General features: G+C 52.0%; 3 protein-coding genes across 3 annotated transcripts in view; all 3 read left to right on the forward strand.

Moving 5' to 3' along the window:
* The window catches only part of LOC308616369 (uncharacterized protein), a 172,708-nt gene that overhangs the window by 147,441 nt on the left and 5,542 nt on the right, over window positions 1–19,725 (forward strand). The window contains exons 5-6 of the mRNA XM_081232624.1: window positions 10,318–10,376; window positions 18,207–18,295. Of these exons, the coding sequence (XP_081088750.1) occupies window positions 10,318–10,376; window positions 18,207–18,295 (148 nt within the window). The remainder of the gene's footprint in view (window positions 1–10,317; window positions 10,377–18,206; window positions 18,296–19,725) is intronic.
* Window positions 571–3,488, forward strand: PCDHGC4 (protocadherin gamma subfamily C, 4; the record flags this gene model as incomplete). The annotated part of the gene is made up of 1 exon (XM_081231590.1): window positions 571–3,488. The coding sequence occupies exon 1, from the start codon at window positions 891–893 to the stop codon at window positions 3,486–3,488; it is 2,598 nt and encodes an 865-aa protein (XP_081087716.1). The 5' UTR covers window positions 571–890.
* Window positions 4,794–7,446, forward strand: PCDHGC5 (protocadherin gamma subfamily C, 5; the record flags this gene model as incomplete). The annotated part of the gene is given in 2 exon segments (XM_081231592.1): window positions 4,794–7,388; window positions 7,391–7,446. Coding segments are annotated over 2 exon segments (2,526 nt in total). The 5' UTR covers window positions 4,794–4,918.

The raw sequence follows: 19,725 nt of genomic DNA on the forward strand, positions 1-19,725 counted from the left end.
TTGGAACCTCTCTCTCTCCTGGCTTCCTCCCCCCTCCTTCACCTCCTTCCATACTGTCCTTGAAATCGATGAATGGCAATTTAGTATACCACCAGTGGGTATCTGAATAAGAGAGGTTTGGTTTCTGCTGCGCCTTCTGTTACAACAAAAATGTGTACTGCATAAATTTAATAGGCTACCTTAATGTGTAAGCCTTTTCTGCAAAGAGGAGGATATATTTCTGAATAATCTGCAGAGGGGCAGAGTTTTTAGTACAAGGCAGTGCTTCTAAGTAGCTGTTGCTCTAATACAATCAGACTGAGGCAGAAGCTACTCATTTAGAATATTGGTGGGTGACAACATTGGCTTGAACAAAGTGACCATTTTCAAATGGCTACTCACTCTCTGGGCTGCAGGTTGCTAGGGCTCAGGCTGTCGCTGTTTTCCCCACCGAAAAGGGGCGGGGTGTTGTGGGCTGGGAATTGGTGTGTTAGGGAAAAAAAAAAACAACAAACGTGTATGTTGTCTGCCTCTCCATAGAGGTAATAACCCGTGGGGGAAAAATGCTGTTGAACAGCAGGAAGGCAAAAAGATAGGTGGGTTGTTTTTTGTTTTTTTCTTTCCTTTTTCCAATGCTGCGACGCATTTACCCTGCTGCTATTGGGACGTTCTCTGCTTAGCCTATTGGCTGAGCCCAGGAGCCTCTGTCTGCCAATCGGGTGGAGGAAGGCAGACAAATCTACCCCGCCACCAGCAAAAAAAACGGCGCGTAACCCTTGCGGCGCCGGCCCAGCCGCGCCAGAGCTGGCGCGGGGAAAGGGAGATAGGTGTCTCCAGCTGCTGTGGCCGTTCGGGGCGGGTCGGCTTCTTCGTCTTCTCAGGACCAGATAGAGAGCTAGTGGGTGGCAGCAATGCTCCGCAAGGTGAGAAACTGGGTAGAAATCTGCCGGGGGACTACCCTTTTGTTCCTTTTTTGCCACCTGGGTTACGTTTGTGGGCAGATCCGATACCCGGTCCCAGAGGAGTCACAGGAAGGGACTTTTGTAGGGAATGTCGCCCAAGATTTCCTGCTGGATACAGAGAGCTTAGCAGCTCGCAGGCTGCAGGTCGCTGGAGAGGTGAACCAAAGACACTTCCGTGTGGATTTGGACAGCGGTGCTCTGCTCATCAAGAATCCAATCGATCGAGAGGCACTGTGTGGGCTCAGTGCCAGCTGCATCGTGCCCCTGGAGTTTGTAACAGAAGGGCCTTTGGAAATGTACCGAGCAGAGGTAGAAATCGTGGATGTGAATGATCACGCCCCCCGATTTCCTCGGCAGCAGCTGGACTTGGAAATTGGGGAAGCAGCTCCTCCAGGACAGCGTTTCCCCTTGGAAAAGGCTCAGGATGCAGATGTGGGAAGCAACTCCATCAGCAGCTATAGACTAAGCTCCAATGAACACTTTGCATTGGATGTCAAGAAGCGCAGCGACGGCAGCCTGGTCCCAGAGCTGCTCCTGGAGAAGCCTTTGGATCGGGAAAAGCAATCAGACTACCGCCTAGTGCTGACTGCTGTGGATGGAGGGAACCCCCCGAGATCTGGCACAGCGGAGCTCCGGGTGTCAGTGCTGGACGTGAATGACAACGCCCCAGCCTTCCAGCAATCCAGCTACAGGATTAGCGTTTTGGAGAGCGCGCCAGCCGGCATGCTGCTCATCCAGCTCAATGCCTCTGACCCAGACCTGGGTCCCAGCGGTAACGTCACCTTTTCTTTCAGTGGTCACACCCCTGATCGTGTGAGAAATCTCTTTAGCCTGCACCCCACTAATGGAAAGCTTACTCTTCAGGGGCCCCTAGACTTTGAGAGTGAGAATTACTATGAATTTGATGTTCGGGCTCGAGATGGGGGTTCTCCAGCCATGGAGCAACATTGCAGCCTTCGGGTGGATCTCCTGGATGTAAATGACAATGCCCCCCACATCACAGTGACCTCAGAGCTTGGGACTCTCCCTGAGAGCGCAGAACCTGGCACCGTGGTGGCGCTCATCAGTGTGCAGGACCCCGACTCAGGTTCAAATGGAGATGTGAGCCTCCGTATTCCAGACCATTTGCCCTTTGCCCTCAAGTCCGCCTTCAGGAACCAGTTCTCCCTGGTGACTGCTGGGCCCTTGGACCGAGAGGCCAAATCCAGCTATGATATCATGGTCACTGCTTCTGATGCTGGGAGCCCTCCTCTGAGTACCCACAGGACCATTTTCCTCAATATTTCAGATGTGAATGATAACCCACCCTCTTTCTTTCAGAGGTCACATGAAGTATTTGTTCCAGAGAACAATCGCCCAGGGGACCTGCTTTGCTCCCTTGCAGCCTCTGATCCAGACTCTGGCTTGAATGCACTTATCTCCTACTCTCTCTTAGAGCCCAGAAATCGAGATGTGTCAGCTTCCTCCTTCATCTCTCTGAACCCCCAGACGGGAGCTGTTCATGCTACTCGATCCTTTGACTATGAGCAAACACAGACATTGCAATTTGAGGTGCAGGCCCGGGATCGGGGCAACCCACCCCTTAGTAGCACCGTGACAGTTCGTCTGTTTGTACTGGACCTCAATGACAATGCACCAGCTGTGCTCCGCCCTAGAGCCCGACCTGGTTCCTTATGTCCACAAGCACTGCCTCCATCAGTTGGTGCTGGACACCTAGTTACAAAGGTGACTGCTGTGGACTTGGATTCAGGTTACAATGCTTGGGTTTCATATCAGCTCTTGGAGGCCCCAGATCCCAGCCTGTTTGCAGTCTCCCGCTATGCTGGGGAGGTGCGGACGGCCGTTCCCATCCCAGCTGATCTCCCGCCGCAGAAGCTGGTCATTGTGGTAAAGGATAGTGGTAGTCCACCACTCTCTACCTCCGTTACTCTCCTGGTGTCCTTGGAAGAAGACACTCATCCAGTTGTCCCTGATCTTCGAGAATCTTCAGCTCCAAGGGAAGGAGAATCCCACTTGACCCTGTACTTGGCTGTATCTCTAGTGGCAATTTGCTTTGTCTCCTTTGGCTCATTCGTGGCACTAATCTCGAAGTGCCTGCGTGGGGCTGCCTGTGGAGTGACCTGCTTTCCTGCTGGCACCTGTGCCTGTCTCACCCGATCTCGAAGGAGAGAGGGGCTTCCTCCTTCCAATGGGATCCTCCGAATCCAGCTAGGGTCAGATGATCCTATCAAGTTTGTTGATGTGGGTGGCCACTCTCATGGCTGTACACCCTTGGCTTCTGCACCCACTCGGAGCGATAGCTTCATGATGGTGAAGTCACCCAGTGCACCTGTGGCAGGGGAACCTGTTCGCCCAAGTTGCCCACCCTCTGATCTTCTCTATGGGCTAGAGGTGAGACCTTTGCAGGCTCAGCCAATGCTTGAGGGTTATTCTGAGGCAGGCATGTGGCTGGGCCATGTCCCAGAGAGTACTGGTCTCTCTGTAAGAGCCTGTAGTGATGTCACCACTTCTGTGAGTGGTAACTATGTGGTAGATGCTATGCTTTAGAAGTGTTTTGTGACTTAACCAGGGAGTTTTCACGGATTAGTACTTGAGGTGGGTTATGCCCTTATCTGAGAGTAAGAATTGAAAGTAAGTGATCAAGAGCCAGGGTATTGTGGAAACACACTACTGGAATGTGGATCATATGGAAGGCTCTTGTGCACAAGGTGCGCCTAAACCCATGTGGCTGCTTTCTCTACTTTTCCTGAATGAGGGGGCCAGGGTCTGGAACACCTTAACTCTAGGTTAAGGGGAGCTAATGTCTTTGCCCCACAGTATCATCTACTCCCTAATCTGCGGTGAAAGGGACTCTCTGCTTGAAACATAGCAGAGAGCAAAAAGAAGAAAGAGCCAAGGGAGTAGAGAGGCATCAAGGTGGAAGCAGGGATCTTTTTGTCCAGGTCTTCAGGACTCCCAGTCAAGTCCCCACTGGGATTTGAGCTCGATTCAGTAGATTGGGGCAGGGAAACATTACCTCTTTGGGAGGAAAAGGCAATAAGTGAAATCACTAAATATCAAAACCTGTTTTACTGCTGAGGAATTCATAGAGACAGCCACTATGGGAGTCTTTAAGTAGCTTCTTCTGAACTGATGAAACCATAAAGCCTAGAGGCCATGCGTAGACTCTAGTCACCTTCCTTGGGTGACCTGGATCAATCCTAGAAATGTTACCCCTACCACAAGCTGTGATGCCCATTCCATAGCTAAAGTCTGGGATCTCAGAAAAATTGAATCCTTATAGCCATCAGCTGACACTGAGATTCCTCAAAGTACTGCTGGAGAGTCCGAGCAAGACTCTAAAGGGTCCTAACAAATCTTTTCTCTCACCTTGGCAGTGTTTGGTAGGATGGGGTAGGGAGGGGATAACACATGGGCTTTGCCTCCCTGAGAAGGACAAAATTTTGTTGCTTCAAGCAAAGTAGTGGGAGCTTCTGAAGTCATGCAGGAAGTTGCTGGGACAGAACACTGAGAAGTTTTGTACCACTTTGTCTTCCCTGTTGAGCACCATCTGAGGTGCCAAGGGGGCTGAATCAACCTGCAGCATGAAATGAGTGGGGAGGTAGGAGGCTTCTGTGACACAGATTTGCAGCGCCTGTTCCTAAGGTTTCCAGGACTGAGGAGACTTGATAATTGGTTGGGAGCACAGACTTTTGGGCCAATCAGACTCAGAGCCAAGGTGGGGGATCTGCTCTTCCTGCCCGCCTCTCCTCCCCCAGCTCCCCAGCTCCACTCAGATTCGATTCCCCTCCCCCTCCCCAACCCACCCCCGCCATTTGGTGACTAAGAAGAACTGCTGCAGGCAGGCAAACCTCGGAGCAGTTTTTTAAGAGGCTGGAAGGAGACATAAGAGATTTCAGCTGCTACATTCCAAGCCCTGGGTCTGCATTCGAGACAGGACAGCACAGAGTCTGTGTCCAGGAAGGGACTTCTGGGTCATGGGGCCCAAGACACCCCCGCAGCTCGCTGGGAAATGGCAAGTGCTGTGCATGTTGTCCTTGTGCTCCTGGGGCTGGGTGTCTGGGCAGCTTCGTTACTCAGTGGTGGAGGAGTCTGAGCCAGGCACGCTGGTGGGGAACGTTGCTCAGGATCTAGGCTTAAAGCTGACAGATCTGTTGAGCCGCCGGCTGCGGTTGGGCTCTGAGGAGAGTGGGCATTATTTTTCCCTGAGCTTGATGAGTGGTGCTCTGGCAGTGAATCAGAAAATTGACCGAGAGAGCCTGTGTGGAGCCAGCACCAGCTGCCTGCTGCCACTACAGGTGGTGACCGAACACCCGCTGGAACTAATCCGTGTAGAGGTAGAAATCCTGGATCTCAATGACAACTCTCCTAGCTTTGCCACCCCTGAGCGAGAGATACGCATCTCAGAATCAGCTGCACTTGGGGCACTGTTCCCACTGGATAGTGCCCAGGATCCAGACGTGGGTGCCAATACCGTGAGCTTCTATACTGTGAGCCCCAGTAGCCACTTCTCTCTGAATGTGAAGACCCTAAAAGATGGGAAGCTGTTCCCAGAGCTGGTGCTAGAGCAGCAGCTGGACCGTGAAGCCCAGGCAAGACATCAGCTGGTGCTCACTGCTGTGGATGGGGGTATCCCACCCCGCTCAGGGACCACCCTTATCTCCATCACTGTGCTGGACATCAATGATAATGCTCCAACCTTCCAGTCCTCAGTTCTACGTGTGGGACTCCCAGAGAATGCACCCGTGGGTACACTGCTGCTCCTCCTCAATGCCACTGATCCAGATGAAGGCACCAATGGCCAACTAGACTATTCTTTTGGAGACCATACATCTGAGGCGGTGCGGAATCTCTTTGGCCTAGACCCTAGCAGTGGGGCAATCCATGTGTTGGGTCCCATAGACTTTGAGGAATCAAGTTTCTATGAAATTCATGCAAGAGCCCGTGACCAAGGACAGCCAGCCATGGAAGGCCACTGTGTGATTCAAGTGGATGTGGGGGATGCAAATGACAACGCCCCAGAGGTACTATTGGCCTCTTTGGTCAACCCTGTCCCGGAGAGCACACCAGTGGGCATAGTAGTGGGATTATTTAATGTGCGGGACCGAGACTCAGGGAGAAATGGTGAAGTGAGCCTTGATATCTCTTCGGGCCTGCCATTTCAGATTAAGCCTTCTGAGAACCACTACTCACTGCTAACCAGCCAGCCTTTGGACCGTGAGGCCACATCCCACTATATCATTGAGCTGCTGGCCCGCGATGCGGGCTCACCTCCCTTGCATGCCCATCTCACCGTCAGGCTCAACATTTCAGATGTAAACGACAATGCACCCTACTTCACCCAGCAGCTCTACACTGCTTACATCCCAGAAAACCGGCCTCCAGGCTCTCTTCTCTGCACCGTGGCTGCCTCTGATCCAGACACTGGGGATAATGCTCGCCTCACCTACTCCATTGTAGGGAATCAGATTCAGGGAGCCCCAGCCTCCTCCTTTGTGTATGTCAACCCTGAAGATGGGCGGGTCTTTGCCCAGCGTACTTTCGACTACGAATTGCTGCAGATGCTGCAGATTGTGGTGGGCGTTCGAGACTCTGGCTCTCCCCCATTGCATGCCAACACAACTCTCCATGTGTTTGTCCTGGACCAGAATGATAATGCCCCAGCCGTGCTGCACCCCAGACCAGGCCGGGATCTCTCAGTCCCCCAGCGTCTCCCTCGCTCTGCCCCTCCTGGCTCCTTCGTCACCAAGGTGACAGCCGTAGATGCTGATGCAGGCCACAATGCCTGGCTCTCCTATTCACTGTTGCCACAGTCCACAGCCCCAGGACTGTTCCTGGTGTCTGCACACACTGGTGAGGTGCGAACAGCCCGGGCCTTACTGGAGGATGACCCTGACACCCAGCAGGTGGTGGTCCTGGTGAGGGACAATGGTGACCCTTCACTCTCCTCTACAGCCACAGTGCTTCTGATTCTGGAGGATAAGGACCCTGAGGAAATGCCCAAATCCAGCCACTTCCTCACACACCCTCCTGAGCATTCAGACCTTACGCTTTATCTCATTGTGGCTCTTGTGGCCGTCAGTCTCTTATCCTTAGTCACCTTCACCTTTCTGTCAGCTAAGTGCCTTCGGGGGCACGCAGACGGGGATGGGGGTGGGGGTGAGTGCTGTGGGCGCCAGGACTCGCCCTCCCGGGAGTTCTATAAGCAGTCCGGCCCCAACCTACAGGTGAGCTCAGACGGCACACTCAAGTACATGGAGGTGACGCTGCGGCCCACAGACTCGCACAGCCATTGCTACAGGACGTGCTTTTCACCAGCCTCGGACGGCAGTGACTTCACTTTTCTAAGGCCCCTCAGCGTCCAGCAGCCCTCAGCTCTGGCACAGGAGCCTGACACCTTCCGGTCCCGCTCTAACACGCTGCGGGAGCGGAGCCAGGTGAGGGGCTCGGCGCGACCCCTGGGGGCGGCAGTGGAGAAGCCGCCCAGCCACATCAGGGACTTTGAACTTGGCATCCGCTCCTCTGGTGCGGGCTCGGCCCGAATGTCGGGACTGTTTGGACGGATTGTGTGAAACCAGAGATGTGGCCGAGGCAGGGATGGGGCTCTGAGCCCCGGGAGGTGATGGTGATTGTGGCTGAGGGGGAGAGAGGAAAGGACCGACCCCACATTCAGAAAAGCTTGGGGTCTGGCGATCATTCTGGCGATTTCCGCCAGGTCCGGGGTCCGGGTGGAGGCGGTCACAGATCCACGCCTGCAGCCAGCCTCCGAGGCTCCGGTGCGGGCACGCTCCACTGGGCCTGAGGTTTCTTCTTAGGTTTCTGCCCACTCCCTTGACCTGTGACTTCGCTGTTATTCACAACCCTCTTTATTCCTACATCAAACCAAAGCGTCTGTGGACAGAGCAGAAGCGCGCCCGCAGGGCCCGCACGAGCCACGCACCGCGCACGGGCTCGCCACGCCTCACCCGCGCACGCACACGCCCCCTCGCGCTTGGCCTTCCACGTACACCGCCTTTTACTGCCAGCCGCTCGCTGCCAGGTGCACTGGCTGTTCCGGCCCGCTCACAGCTTCCCTCCCACCCTGCTGCTCGCCTCAGAGGTACTGACTGAGCGCGCCTAGGTTGTGGCCGTCCCGGCCCCTGATGACTCTGGAGCCTCCTCCCGCCCCCGCCCGGACCTGGACCGGTCGCCTCCTGGCGTGCCAGAGTCGCCCGCAGTGTAGCCACTCTGGGCGCTCTAGGCGCGGGACGGGCGGGACTCTATGACCCGCGGGCTGGCGGATCACGCCGGGCCCGGGGCTCAGAGAGGCCGGAGGTGCCTCCGGCCCAGAATCCTAGCTCGGGTCGCCCAGGCTGCCCAGTAGCCCAAGGGGCGGCGGGGTCCGGCCTGGGACGAGCGAACAGGCCTCTATAGGACAGGCAGCCTGGGCCCTCTGTGGCACTACCGACCTGTCTTCTGGTGGGAAGTGGGACCCTGGAACACCTGGGCTCTGGACGCTAAGACATAGGCTTTTGGCTCCGTCGTCACCACATGTGCCCAGCGATCTAGGATCAGGGCTTTGGGAGTGACCAAATTATCTGACACTCTGGCAAGTCTTTCTTTCCCTGGTTGTTGGAAAGCCATGGCCTCTGCCAGAAGCCAGCAGGGTGCTTGCATACATGGGGAAACTATAATGGTAAAAAGCACACATTTCTGTAACGTCAGGAGCTTTTATTCAAAATATATCCGTACCCCATCCTGCCCCTCGAGTCAGAATTATAGTTTTGAACAACACCCCCATGTGATTCTGATAGCTAATTGAGAGAGCCTTACTACAACTTCCTCTTAGAGAGCCACAACGTCTCCTTTGCTCTTCCCCACACTTGTTGGGTAGGTACTAGAACTCTCCCTCTTATAACGGAGTTTCACAGAGCTCAAGTGACTTGCTCAAGTTCACAGGGTAAGTGGTCGAAAAAGATCTAATCTAGGTCTGTCTTAACTCCAGAATTTGTGCTTTCAGTCACTTGGTACTTGTAAAACTGGAGAACAGGAGGGATGGTTTGTGTCAGCTGGGATGAGGCAAAGGGGGGCATTCTTACCCTTTTAGAGCCTAACACGTGAAGAAAAGTCTACTGGGGCTTCTGATTCCTGAGCAGCCCTAATTGAACAAACTTGGACCCGCTGTCCTTATGTAGGTTGTGAGTTGGCCTAGTTCCTGTCCTCCAGTCTGTCATGGTTCCTGCATCTCCATGTAGATTCTGCTGTGTCTAAGAATATAGTAACTGAGAGCTGGATATCCCTATGCCCTTCCCCATGGCAGCTCCAGAATGGTGCTTGTAACTCCTATGGTACCTGGGATGCTAAGTTTCTGGGTTCTGCGTACATCACTGCCACCTGTGAGACTTAGAGTGAGTCATTTGGCAGCCTTGGGTCTTCCTTCTCCCCAGTGTAATCGGAGGTGCTCACACCTCCCTCTCTGCTCCTGGGAGTGAGTGTGAGAATTAATTACCAGAGCACCCCAGAATGGAGAGGAAATGCCTCTAGGAGTGCTCCATGAGAGTGTGTGATGGGATAATACACCCTCTGGAAAGGCTGGGAGTGTCTTGGAAGTGAAGTGGCTGGCTAGAGTCCCAAACCTTCATCCAGGTGGGAGAGGGCTACAGATCTGCCCCTTGGGAGCCCTGGAGATTGAGTTGGCTCTCCTTGGAGCCTGTGGGAGCTTGATCTCTGCCGGGCTCCATCCCAGCAGTTCTCTCTGTCCCAGACAGAGCTGCCTTGTTCTCTCCTCCTTAGTCAAAGCCATTGTCTGGCACAGAGTTCTGGGGGTGGGAGGTGTCCTGGGGCTTGGATGCCCTGGCATCCAAAGGCCCAGTCTGGCATAACTCCTAAATTAATAATGTATTTAGCTGTGGGAAGGGATCCTTGAGAGCCAAGGGTCTGAAGGAGGTGTCCTTCTGAATGTGTAAAGGCACAACCTGGCATGAAAAGGGTTACCCAGAGCAGCAGCCATCTTGCTGCAGAGGATGCTTTGTTCCCCGCTGAGGAGCTGAATGAAATTCTTTCTAGGGCTGGTGGAATTCTCATGTAAAAACCTCCTCTGCGACTTTTGGGGGCCTTCTCTGCACCCCTCCCCCTGGTTTCACAGAAGATGCTTTCAGCCCTTGAATCTCTGCTCAGAAGTTCTGAGTCTGGGGGCAGGGAGGAAGGGGGGCCGGTTCCTTAGGAAAGGAATCTGGGTTTGCTCACTGTGGTCAGATAACTGTGATCTTATCTCTTTGTCTCTGTTACCTCAGACCTCTGAGACCTGAGGTGTATTTTGTCTTTGAAAATGAGCCTACCTCGCCCTCATCTTACCCCATTTGGGTACTCAGCCCCTTTCCCTCTGTTTTCTCCACAGCAAGCCCCGCCCAACACGGACTGGCGTTTCTCCCAGGCCCAGAGACCCGGCACCAGCGGGTAGGTGACTGCCTCTCCAGCCCACCCTCTCCTCTGCGACATTTTTCTCAGTGATGATGTGGGAGGAGATGGGGGGAGGGCTCAGCATTTGCTACAAATGGCTTCCTCCCTCAGTTCCAGATTTCAGGAAGGTTTTGGTATGTTGGGGGCTGGTACACAAACCCCAGAAGGAAGAGACTCCTACTCTGGCTGTTTTGGAAACGCAATTCACACACTCATCCCTTCCCTTCGCCCCACCACACAAACCTTTTCCTGTATCTTGGGGACTCCGTGGGAGCAAAGGATGGTCTCAAGGTGGTCTCTGGGTGGAGAGGAAGGTTTTTATACCTATCCACCGGCTCCATCCCCCTGCTCCAGATTTGGCCTCCCGTCCTGACTGGGGTTCAGGCAGAGGAATCTGGGACAGGAGGAGGAGGGGAGGAGCTGTCAGCAGCCAGAGCCTCCTCCAGAGCCAGCAGGAAAGAGCCGAGACTGAGGGGAGGGAGGTCAGGCAGCTGGAGGTGGGGCTGGGGACAGAGAGCCTGCAGCCTTCTCTGCCTGCAGGCCCTTTGTCTCTGACACTCTCTCACCGTCCTAGGCTCAGTCTCTACGTTAGTTTGCAATCTCTGCCTCTCCCTCTCTTTTCTCGTCTCGATCTCAGTTTCTGTCTTTACTGCTGTATCTTGGTCCCTACCATTTGTGTCTCCTTGCACTGATCTGTGCCTCTTGCTGCGCCTGCTATGGCTAGGTGCTCAATAAATGTGGAATCAATGAATAAACGTGACTCTGCCTTAGTCTCAGTCTCTGTTTCTCCTTTTCCCTCTGTCTCTGCTTCCCTGTCTCTGTCCTTGGACTCTCTTCTGTCTCTCCTTCTTTCATCATTTCCTAGTGTCCTGATGTTCTTCTGTCTCCAGTCTCTTTCTCTCCCTCTGTTTCTCCTTTCTTCTCTGTTCTCAGCCTCTCTGTGTCTCCTTTGTCTTTGTCTCTGTCTCTCTCTGTATATCTCTCTAAGTCTCTTGTCTGTCTCTTTTTGCCTTAATGGGTCTCTTTCTCTGTAGCTCTTTCTTTATCTCTCTCTCTCTCTCTCTTTTATCCTGTCTTTTACTCTGTGTCCCTCTCTCTGTCTCTCATTTCCTAAAACATGTGGGCAAGCCAGCACACACATGCCCGCCCCCCAGGCTCTCTCCCTCCCCAGCCCCTCTCCCTCCCCAGCCCCTCACACACAGAGCCTTTGATCTCTGCTCTCCACCATACACCCTCCCATCCAGGCTGCCCCAGCTGCTCAGATCAATCTGGTATGAATTCCTGCTAAGACAGGAACTCCCTGGGGCGAGCGGGCCGGGGGTGGGGTGGAGGGGAGGAGGACTTAAGCAAAAGACCTGCAGTTGGTCTGAGGGGAGTGGGGTCAGCTCTGGGCCAAGCCTCCCCCTGTTAGAAGTCGGGAGACTGGTGGAGTCCAAGAAGCCCAGGAGACAGAGGGAGGGCAGAGCTTGGGCTGCCTTCCCCACCTTCTCGCTGGTTGGACACTTGCTGCCCACATTTCCCCAGATGCTGAGCCCTCACTGCCACAAGAACCCAGGACACCTTGGTGTACGGTGGAGACTCCAGCTCCTGGGCATGTGAGTCCTGCCTCTGGTATCGAGGTCTCAAGGCAGTTAGTTCCTAGCAGGCCCCTAGAAGGCAGCAAACCAGATGGCTTGGACTGCCCTTGTCCCGCCCTTGACCCCAGCTTTCTCCTTTTCCCTGCAAGTCTTGCAAGCCTTCCCACAGGTTTATCCGTTAGGTCGTTCATGTATTCGTTCATGTATTTATTCATTCAACAAATATTTATTGAGCATATACTATGAGCCAGGCCCTGTGCTAAACATTGGCCTGTAAGAGTGAACTAGCAGACACGATCCTTGTACTCATAGGCTGCCATGCTAGCAGGGAAGACAGAAAATTGACAACAAATCACGCTAAAAAAATTTCTAGTTACAAATCATAGCAAGTTCTGGGAGGAGGGTCATGTGAGTGTAATGGGGGAGGGGGATAGAGAAGACCTCCAGGAGGAAGTGCCATTTGAGCTGAGGTGATGAGAAGTACAGAGCAATTCATGTTCCCTTTACCCAACGCCACCCCAGGCCATATACTGGCCCTGAAGAAGAATTCATTGCTGAACTTGAGAGCCCCACCAATTGACTCTTTTTTTTTTTTTTTTTTTTTTTTCTTTTTGCGGTACGCGGGCCTCTCACTCTTGTGGCCTCTCCCGTTGCGGAGCACAGGCTCCGGATGCGCAGGCCCAGCGGCCATGGCTCACGGGCCCAGCCGCTCCGCGGCATATGGGATCCTCCCAGACCGGGGCACGAACCCGTATCCCCTGCATCGGCAGGCGGACTCTCAACCACTGCGCCACCAGGGAGGCCCTGACTCTTTTTTTAAAAATAATTTTTATTGGAGTATAGTTGATTTACAATATTGTGTTAGTTTCAGGTGCACAGCAAAGTGAATCAGTTACCCATATTCACATATCCACTCTTTTTTAGATTCTTTTCCCATATAGGTCATTACAGAGTATTGGGTAGAGTTCCCTGTGCTATACAAGTAGGTCCTTATTAGCCGTTTGACTCTTACGTGCCTTCTGGATTGGCCGCCTTACCCCTGCCTCAAGTCCCTTTTCATCAAATGAGAGACTTGGTGGCCTAAAGTACATGAGGGAGCTCTTGGGGAGATAGAGGAGAAGGTGCAGGGCTCTCCCTTCCTTAGTTAACTTGAGGGGGATGGAACAAGCATTTATGATTCAGCTGCACAGGGGCCCAGATGAAGTCAAATGTTAGGGGCCCAGTCCAGCAACTATAACCTCCCCCTTTCATTCATTCAATAAATAGTTAATAAGCACCTACCGTAGGACAGGTAGTATTCTAGGTGTAGGAGATAGACATAACCTTTGCCTTAGGGAGTTTACAGTGTGTTGAGGGAGACAGATATTAACCAAATAATGACTCAAAAAAAATTGTAGGGCTTCCCTGGTGGTGCAGTGGTTGAGAGTCCGCCTGCCGATGCAGGGGACACGGGTTTGTGCCCCGGTCTGGGAAGATCCCACATGCCGCGGAGCAGCTGGGCCCATGAGCCATGGCCGCTGAGCCTGCACATCTGGAGCCTGTGCTCTGCAACGGGAGAGGCCACAACAGCGAGAGGCCCGCGTACCGCAAAAAAAAAAAAAAATAATGATAATTGTAAGATTACAGCTACCCTAAGTGCTGTGAAGAGCAGTTCCTGGTGGTGAGAGTATAAAATAGGGATTTGACCTGGTTGGGGAGCAGGAGGACATCCAGGAGGAAATGAGGTTGTGGGTTAACCAGCTGAAGGAAACAGGGAAGAACATTCCAGGTGGAGGGAAGAGCATTTGCAAAGGCCCTGTGGTGAGGCCTCTCAGGCTCAGCAGAATGATGCAGGTTTTCTTTGCTGCCATTCTGATGAGTCAATGGGGGTGAGAAGATGAAGAGGGGAGATTTCTCTTATTCAGTCTAACCCTGGTTCTGGCTCCCCACTGCTTCTCTGGCCTATCTTGGCTACTGGGACACCAGGTTCAGAGCAGGGCTAGCGTCGAGTTCTTCAGTAAACCTGGTTCAAGTTCAAGCCAGCGCCCTGTCCCATTGCCTAGACAAAAGGAAGTCCCTGCCTGCCAGGTGCTCCTCCTCCCCACCGCTACCCCTGCTCAGGTCCTCCTTTTGGCTTCTGATCCCAACAGCTGTTGTCTCAAGCCCTGAGCCCAGTAAGCCAGTTCTCCTTTCTCAGGCTGTACCCCAGGCCCCGCCCTGCAGCTGTTCCCAGCCTCTGCCCAGAGGAGGGTCTCCATTTGGCTTTCCCTGGTCCCCACACTGTTCTCCTTGGGTGGCTCCACACTGCCATTTCCCCTTCCGTTCCACCTCCCCGAGAGACACTATCCCTGCTCTCCCCCAGTTTGGGCAGTCATTCAAACAAATAGCATCTTATTTTTTTCTGCTTATAAAATAATCCATGCTCATTATAGAAACATGAGAAATAGAGAAAACAGTTTAAAAGAAAAAGCATTCATAATTTTACAACCCAGCCTCTGGGACTGCCCCTTACACACACACACACACAGAGCACACTAGAATACAAACTTCTTAGGGCAAGAATCATATCACCTCTTAAATCCTAGGGCCTGTCACAGGCACTGGCACATAGTGGGTACAGGTTGTAGTTCTGCCTGTTGCCAGCTGTGTGATTTTGGGAAAGTCTCTCGACCTCTCTGAGCCCCAGTTTCATCTGCTGGGAAATAGGGATAATAACACTTATCTGTAGGTGGTTCTGAGGCTGAAATAGACAATATGTATATAATTTAGTCAGCCCACTACCCAGAAATAAGAAGCTCTGAGTAAATGGTTCAAAAAGAAGTCTGTCTCTCTACTCATCTCCTGCCCACGTGCTTGGCCTCCAGCCTTCAGTCATTTCCCAAGAATCCTTTCCGCCCAGCCCGGCATGGTTCCAGGCCCACCCTTCCACTCACCTTTATTCCCTCAACACCATTACCCACCACCACAGGGTATCCTAACCTGGTGTCTGACCCTGTTGTCTACCCCACAGCCCCAAAGCTCTTCTCCCTGCTGCTCACCCCCCTACCTGCTCTCCCCACTCTTTCCCCATTAGGCCCTTCACCTCGGCCTGAGGCCACCTGCCTCAGCCCTGCGCCCCCAGGCAGGCCCAGAGAGAGCTCAGTCTACCTGCAAGTAAGGACTCCTGGATTTTCATGGAGACAGAGGTGGCTGAGGCTCCATCACTGGGCTCCCATCCTCCCAGAGGTACCCCCAACCCTCAGTCTTCTCATAGGAGCAACCATGACCTTTAAATACTTAAATCTGATCATGACAACCCCCCTTTTATATACTTTAGTGGTTTCCCAGAGCTCTTAGGATGAGACCAAAATCTTTAGTGTACACTCTGCAGCCCCAGGCCCTGACACCACCGCGCCTTATGGCAGCCACACTGGTTTTCTCTTAGTGGTTTGCACTCACCAAGGTCCTCCCAGCCTCAGAGGCTGGGAGCGTATTGCTCCCTCTGCTTGGAAAGCTTTCACAACACTACCCTTCTCCTAGTTAACTTAATTTTATCCCTCAGATTTTTACTTTGAAATGCTTCAAACCTCTCAAAGTTGAAAGAATCATATGATGAACATCCAAATACTCTTTTAAACCTAGATTCATCAATCATTAATATTTTGCAATTTACTTTCTCCTCTCTCTCTGTCTCTCAACACACACACACACCTCACACACTTTTTTTCTGGACCATTTGAGAGTTGCAGACGTCATAACATTTGAAATACTTTAGTATCTCTCTCCTGATAACAATAACATTCTCACACATAACCACAAAAGAATGATCACATTTGAAGAATTTAACATTAATGCAATAATATACAGTCTACCAGCAGATTTTCATAAATGTTCCCCAAATGTCCTTTCAACCTGTATTTTTTTTCTTTTAACTCCAGAATTCAATCAAGGAACACAAATTGCATTTGCTTGCTACCTCTCTTTCATCTCCTTTAATCTAAAACAGCCTCCTTACCTTTTGGAGGGTTATTTTTTTTAAGACATAGACATGTTTTAAAGAGTCCAGGCCAGTTGTCTTTCAAAATGTCCCACAGTCTGGATTTGCTGATCATTTTCTCATGGTGAGATCAGCTTACAGAGTCTGATAAGAATACGGCGTGGGTGACATTGTACACTTTCTGCTGCAAATCATTTCCTGTCAGTTTGTCCCATTGTCAGTGATGCTCAGTTTGTTCCCTGGGTTAAAGTGGTATCTCCAGATCTCTCTGTTACAAAGATATTTTAAAATATTGGTGATTAATAAGTAATCTGTGGGTGATATTTGAGACTGTGCAGCAACCTTTCGCTGCTTTTAGTATTTTAGTATTCACTGATGATCCTTGCCTGAATCGGTTTTTACATCAGCAGTTATACAGTGTTGATTTTCTATCACTCCTACGTTTGTTTGGCTGGCATTCTCCTGCAGATCACCTGGATAGCCTCTTCAGATTTAAATACCCTATCTTTTCCTTGAGGAAGCCTGGACTGACTGGCTCCCTAACCCCAACTAGGCAGAACTCTCCTGTACCCCTGCTCTTTGCCTCCATGGCACTTGCTTGTCACAATTACAATTCAATTATTTTGTAATTATTTAATATCAGCCTCTCAATGGAGATCGAGCATTGTGAAGTCAGACTCTTTCAGTCATGTTCACAGCTACAAACCCAGCACCTAGTCCTGTGTCTGGCACACAGTACTTGCTCAATAAATATTGATTGAATAAATGAACCCAGAATCCCAGCTCTTCCCATTCTGTGGAGGGAGAAATGACATTCCTGCTTTCTCCTCCAACCCTAACTCTACATTTGCTGTGACACTGTAGAGGGCACCACACAGCAGCTGGTCTGAGCCTTAGACTGAGTCCACCTGCCTGGGGATGGGAATTCCAGATCAGGGGAAACCATAAGCAGGGACAGACCTTGGAAAAATTGTAAAGCAGCTCTTGACTGTGCTCAGCCACCGTGACAAAATACACAGACACACACACACACACTCTCTCTTTCATGCCTTCAAGGCCTTCCCTGCAGCCCCTCCCCTGGTGCCAAACCCTTCTTACCTCATAGTGAGCCTACCTTTCTGGGCAGGGCTTTCCCCATTCATTCAGGCAACAAACATTTACTGAGGAACTTTAGTGTTCCAGATGGTGCAAAGGTCGACTAATAGACGTGTGTGTCAGGCTGCTTCTCCTTCCCCTCAAAAATGGAAATTTGATCCCTGAAAATTTGATCCCTGAAAATTCCCCCCCGCCCCAAGCATGGAAATAGTTACTATGGGGAAAATCCAAGTTGGGCTAGCATTCCTTAGAGTTCTTTTACAGGTTAACATTTTTAACAATTAGGAATCACCTCGTGTTTTTCTCAGTGTTTAGAGCATCTAAAGCTCTTAACTAGGTGCTTCAGTAGAAAACGGGCACAGTCCTGGTCCCAGAGCTCAAGGAGCTGGGTCTGGGGGTAGAGCAGACAGGTGGGGACAGTGGCAGTCACAGTGGGACTAGAGCCGCCACAGGGCAGACAGTGGGGGTGGGAGCACAGCGGAGGCACTGAACCCAGCCTGGGTGGGCTTAGGGGTCCCCTCTGGCAACATATTCATGTTACCAAGGCAGAGGTAGGGAACTTGCATTCTAGGGAATGGTATCTGCCCAAGATGCGCTGCAAGAGAGAGTCTGAGGAATTAGGGAAAGTGCCTCAGAAAAGGTTTCTGATAGAATGTTTGAGAGCGAGGTGGGGGATGTTCTTGTGAAATAGGAGGGGCTGGTCCTTGTGTGCCTGTGGATTTTATCCTGAGGGCTCAGCGAGCCACTGAAGTGATCAGACTTGAGTTTTAGAAACCTCTCTCCCTGTCTCGTGGGGCCCCCAACCTCTCCCCCTAGGTTCTCTCTAGGTTCTCACACCTTTGTCAAGTTTGGTACATTCTCTCCCGTTTCCCACCCTCACTGTCCTCGGGAGAGGGTCTGCTCTCCCTCACTGTGAGCCACTGCTCCCTCAAGGCAGGGCAAGCTTCAGTGCATCCTGTCCTCTCCCTCAAAGGGCCATGGTGTCTGAAACAGTAGAAAGCTGGTTTGGGGGACTGGCAAATGGGGGGGGGGGTCTGGCTCCTGAAGGATTGTATAATCCGCCTCCTACCTTGCTGGAAGGGAGCAGGTCTTGGGCATGGGCTGGGGATAGGCACTGGATGTGGGAGCCCGGGGAGAGGACAGGAGGGGCATGAGCTGGTGGCTTGGGAGACCGTGCTAACCATCCCATTCTCTCCGCAGATCCCAAAATGGCGATGAAACCGGCACCTGGCCCAACAACCAGTTTGACACAGAGATGCTGCAAGCCATGATCTTGGCCTCCGCCAGTGGTAAGTTGTGCCAGCATGTGTGGGGTGGGAGACCTGGGGTTCTGGGGTGCATCCCACAGCACCGTGCCCTGAGACTGGCTTTCCACCTATGTGGTTCCTCTGGACCTTTCAGCCGATCTGAGGCAGCCCATAATTCGAGGATATAAAGCCAGGTTAGGGAATAGCTGAGGGATGGTGGGGGTGGTCCTGGGATGCCCAGAGGGGAATGAACAGGGAAAGATCCTTGCAGGAGAAGCAGGGAGTAGTGGTTAAAAGTCTAGCCTTGGAAGGGACAACTGTAGGTCAGGTCCTAGCTCTGCCGCTAACTACCTTTGTGACTTTGATCAGTTTGCTTAATCTCTCTAAACCTCAGTTTCCTCAGCCAAGAAAATGGGGACAGCGACCTCAAAGGATTGTTGTAAGGATTCAGTGAGATGATACCGTAAAGCACGTAGTACTGGGCCTGGCACATACATGCCGTCAATCCATGGACGTGGGTGTGGATACCCCCAGCAGGGAGCACACACTCTGGACAGGAGTGTCCAGAGCACACACTCTCTTTTTTGGTTGCCCCCACTTGCAGAGCAGGATTTTAGTTTTCCCACAAGGCTAACAAAGAACTTCAGCAATAGAGATTCAGGTGATGGTTTTCATCCCTGAAGAGTAAGAAGAGTCCTGAGCCGGTGGGGACAGAGGGGAGCGGAATAATATCATTAGTACTTAAGAACACAGGCTTTGGAGGCAGGCCAGCCTGGCTTCAAATCCTGGTGCTACCACTAAGCTGTGAGTCATCAGGCAAGTGACGAACCCCTCTGGGCCGCAGTTTCACTGACTACAAAATCCGTACGATAATAACAGATCTCACTGTGGCGTCGTGAGGGCAGAATGTAAGGCCTCAGCATAGGATTGGCAGAGAGGAAGGGCATGCTATGCAATGGTGAAAATTGATTAACGATTATCTTTTTTGACCCATGGTGGGACAGAAGGTAGAATTAGAATAACGCCTGCTAAGAAGGGCTAGCTTCTGGAGCAGCCAGTCCTGGGCTTATATGGAAGCCGGCAGTGGCCTTACATAGTGAACCGAGAGCCTGGCTGTCCAGCGTGTCTGGAGGCCTGGTGGGTAGAGAACCAGGTAAAGTCAGAATTGTAACCACTATAGTTGTGCCTGTGTGCTGCCCCAGCACATGCTAGGCAAACTTGATGGGCCACATGTCAGTGGATCCTCTCACCAGCTCTGCAAGGCAGGTCTAATTCCTTCCATTTGACAGATGAGGGAACCAAGAAGTCGCTTGCTCCAAGGCCCCCATTTTGAGCTGCAGACTGGCAATTCTAATCCAGCTTGACTCCTAAGTTCATGCCCTTTGTACACCAGTGACCTTGTCTGCCTTTCCATCCAGCCTCAGTTTCCCTTTTAGCTGAATAAGTTTAGAGGCTGAACTTCTCTGAATGCT

The sequence above is a fragment of the Mesoplodon bidens genome (genome assembly GCF_964165515.1).
Source record: "Mesoplodon bidens genome assembly, chromosome: 4".
Taxonomy (NCBI): Eukaryota; Metazoa; Chordata; class Mammalia; order Artiodactyla; family Ziphiidae; genus Mesoplodon; species Mesoplodon bidens.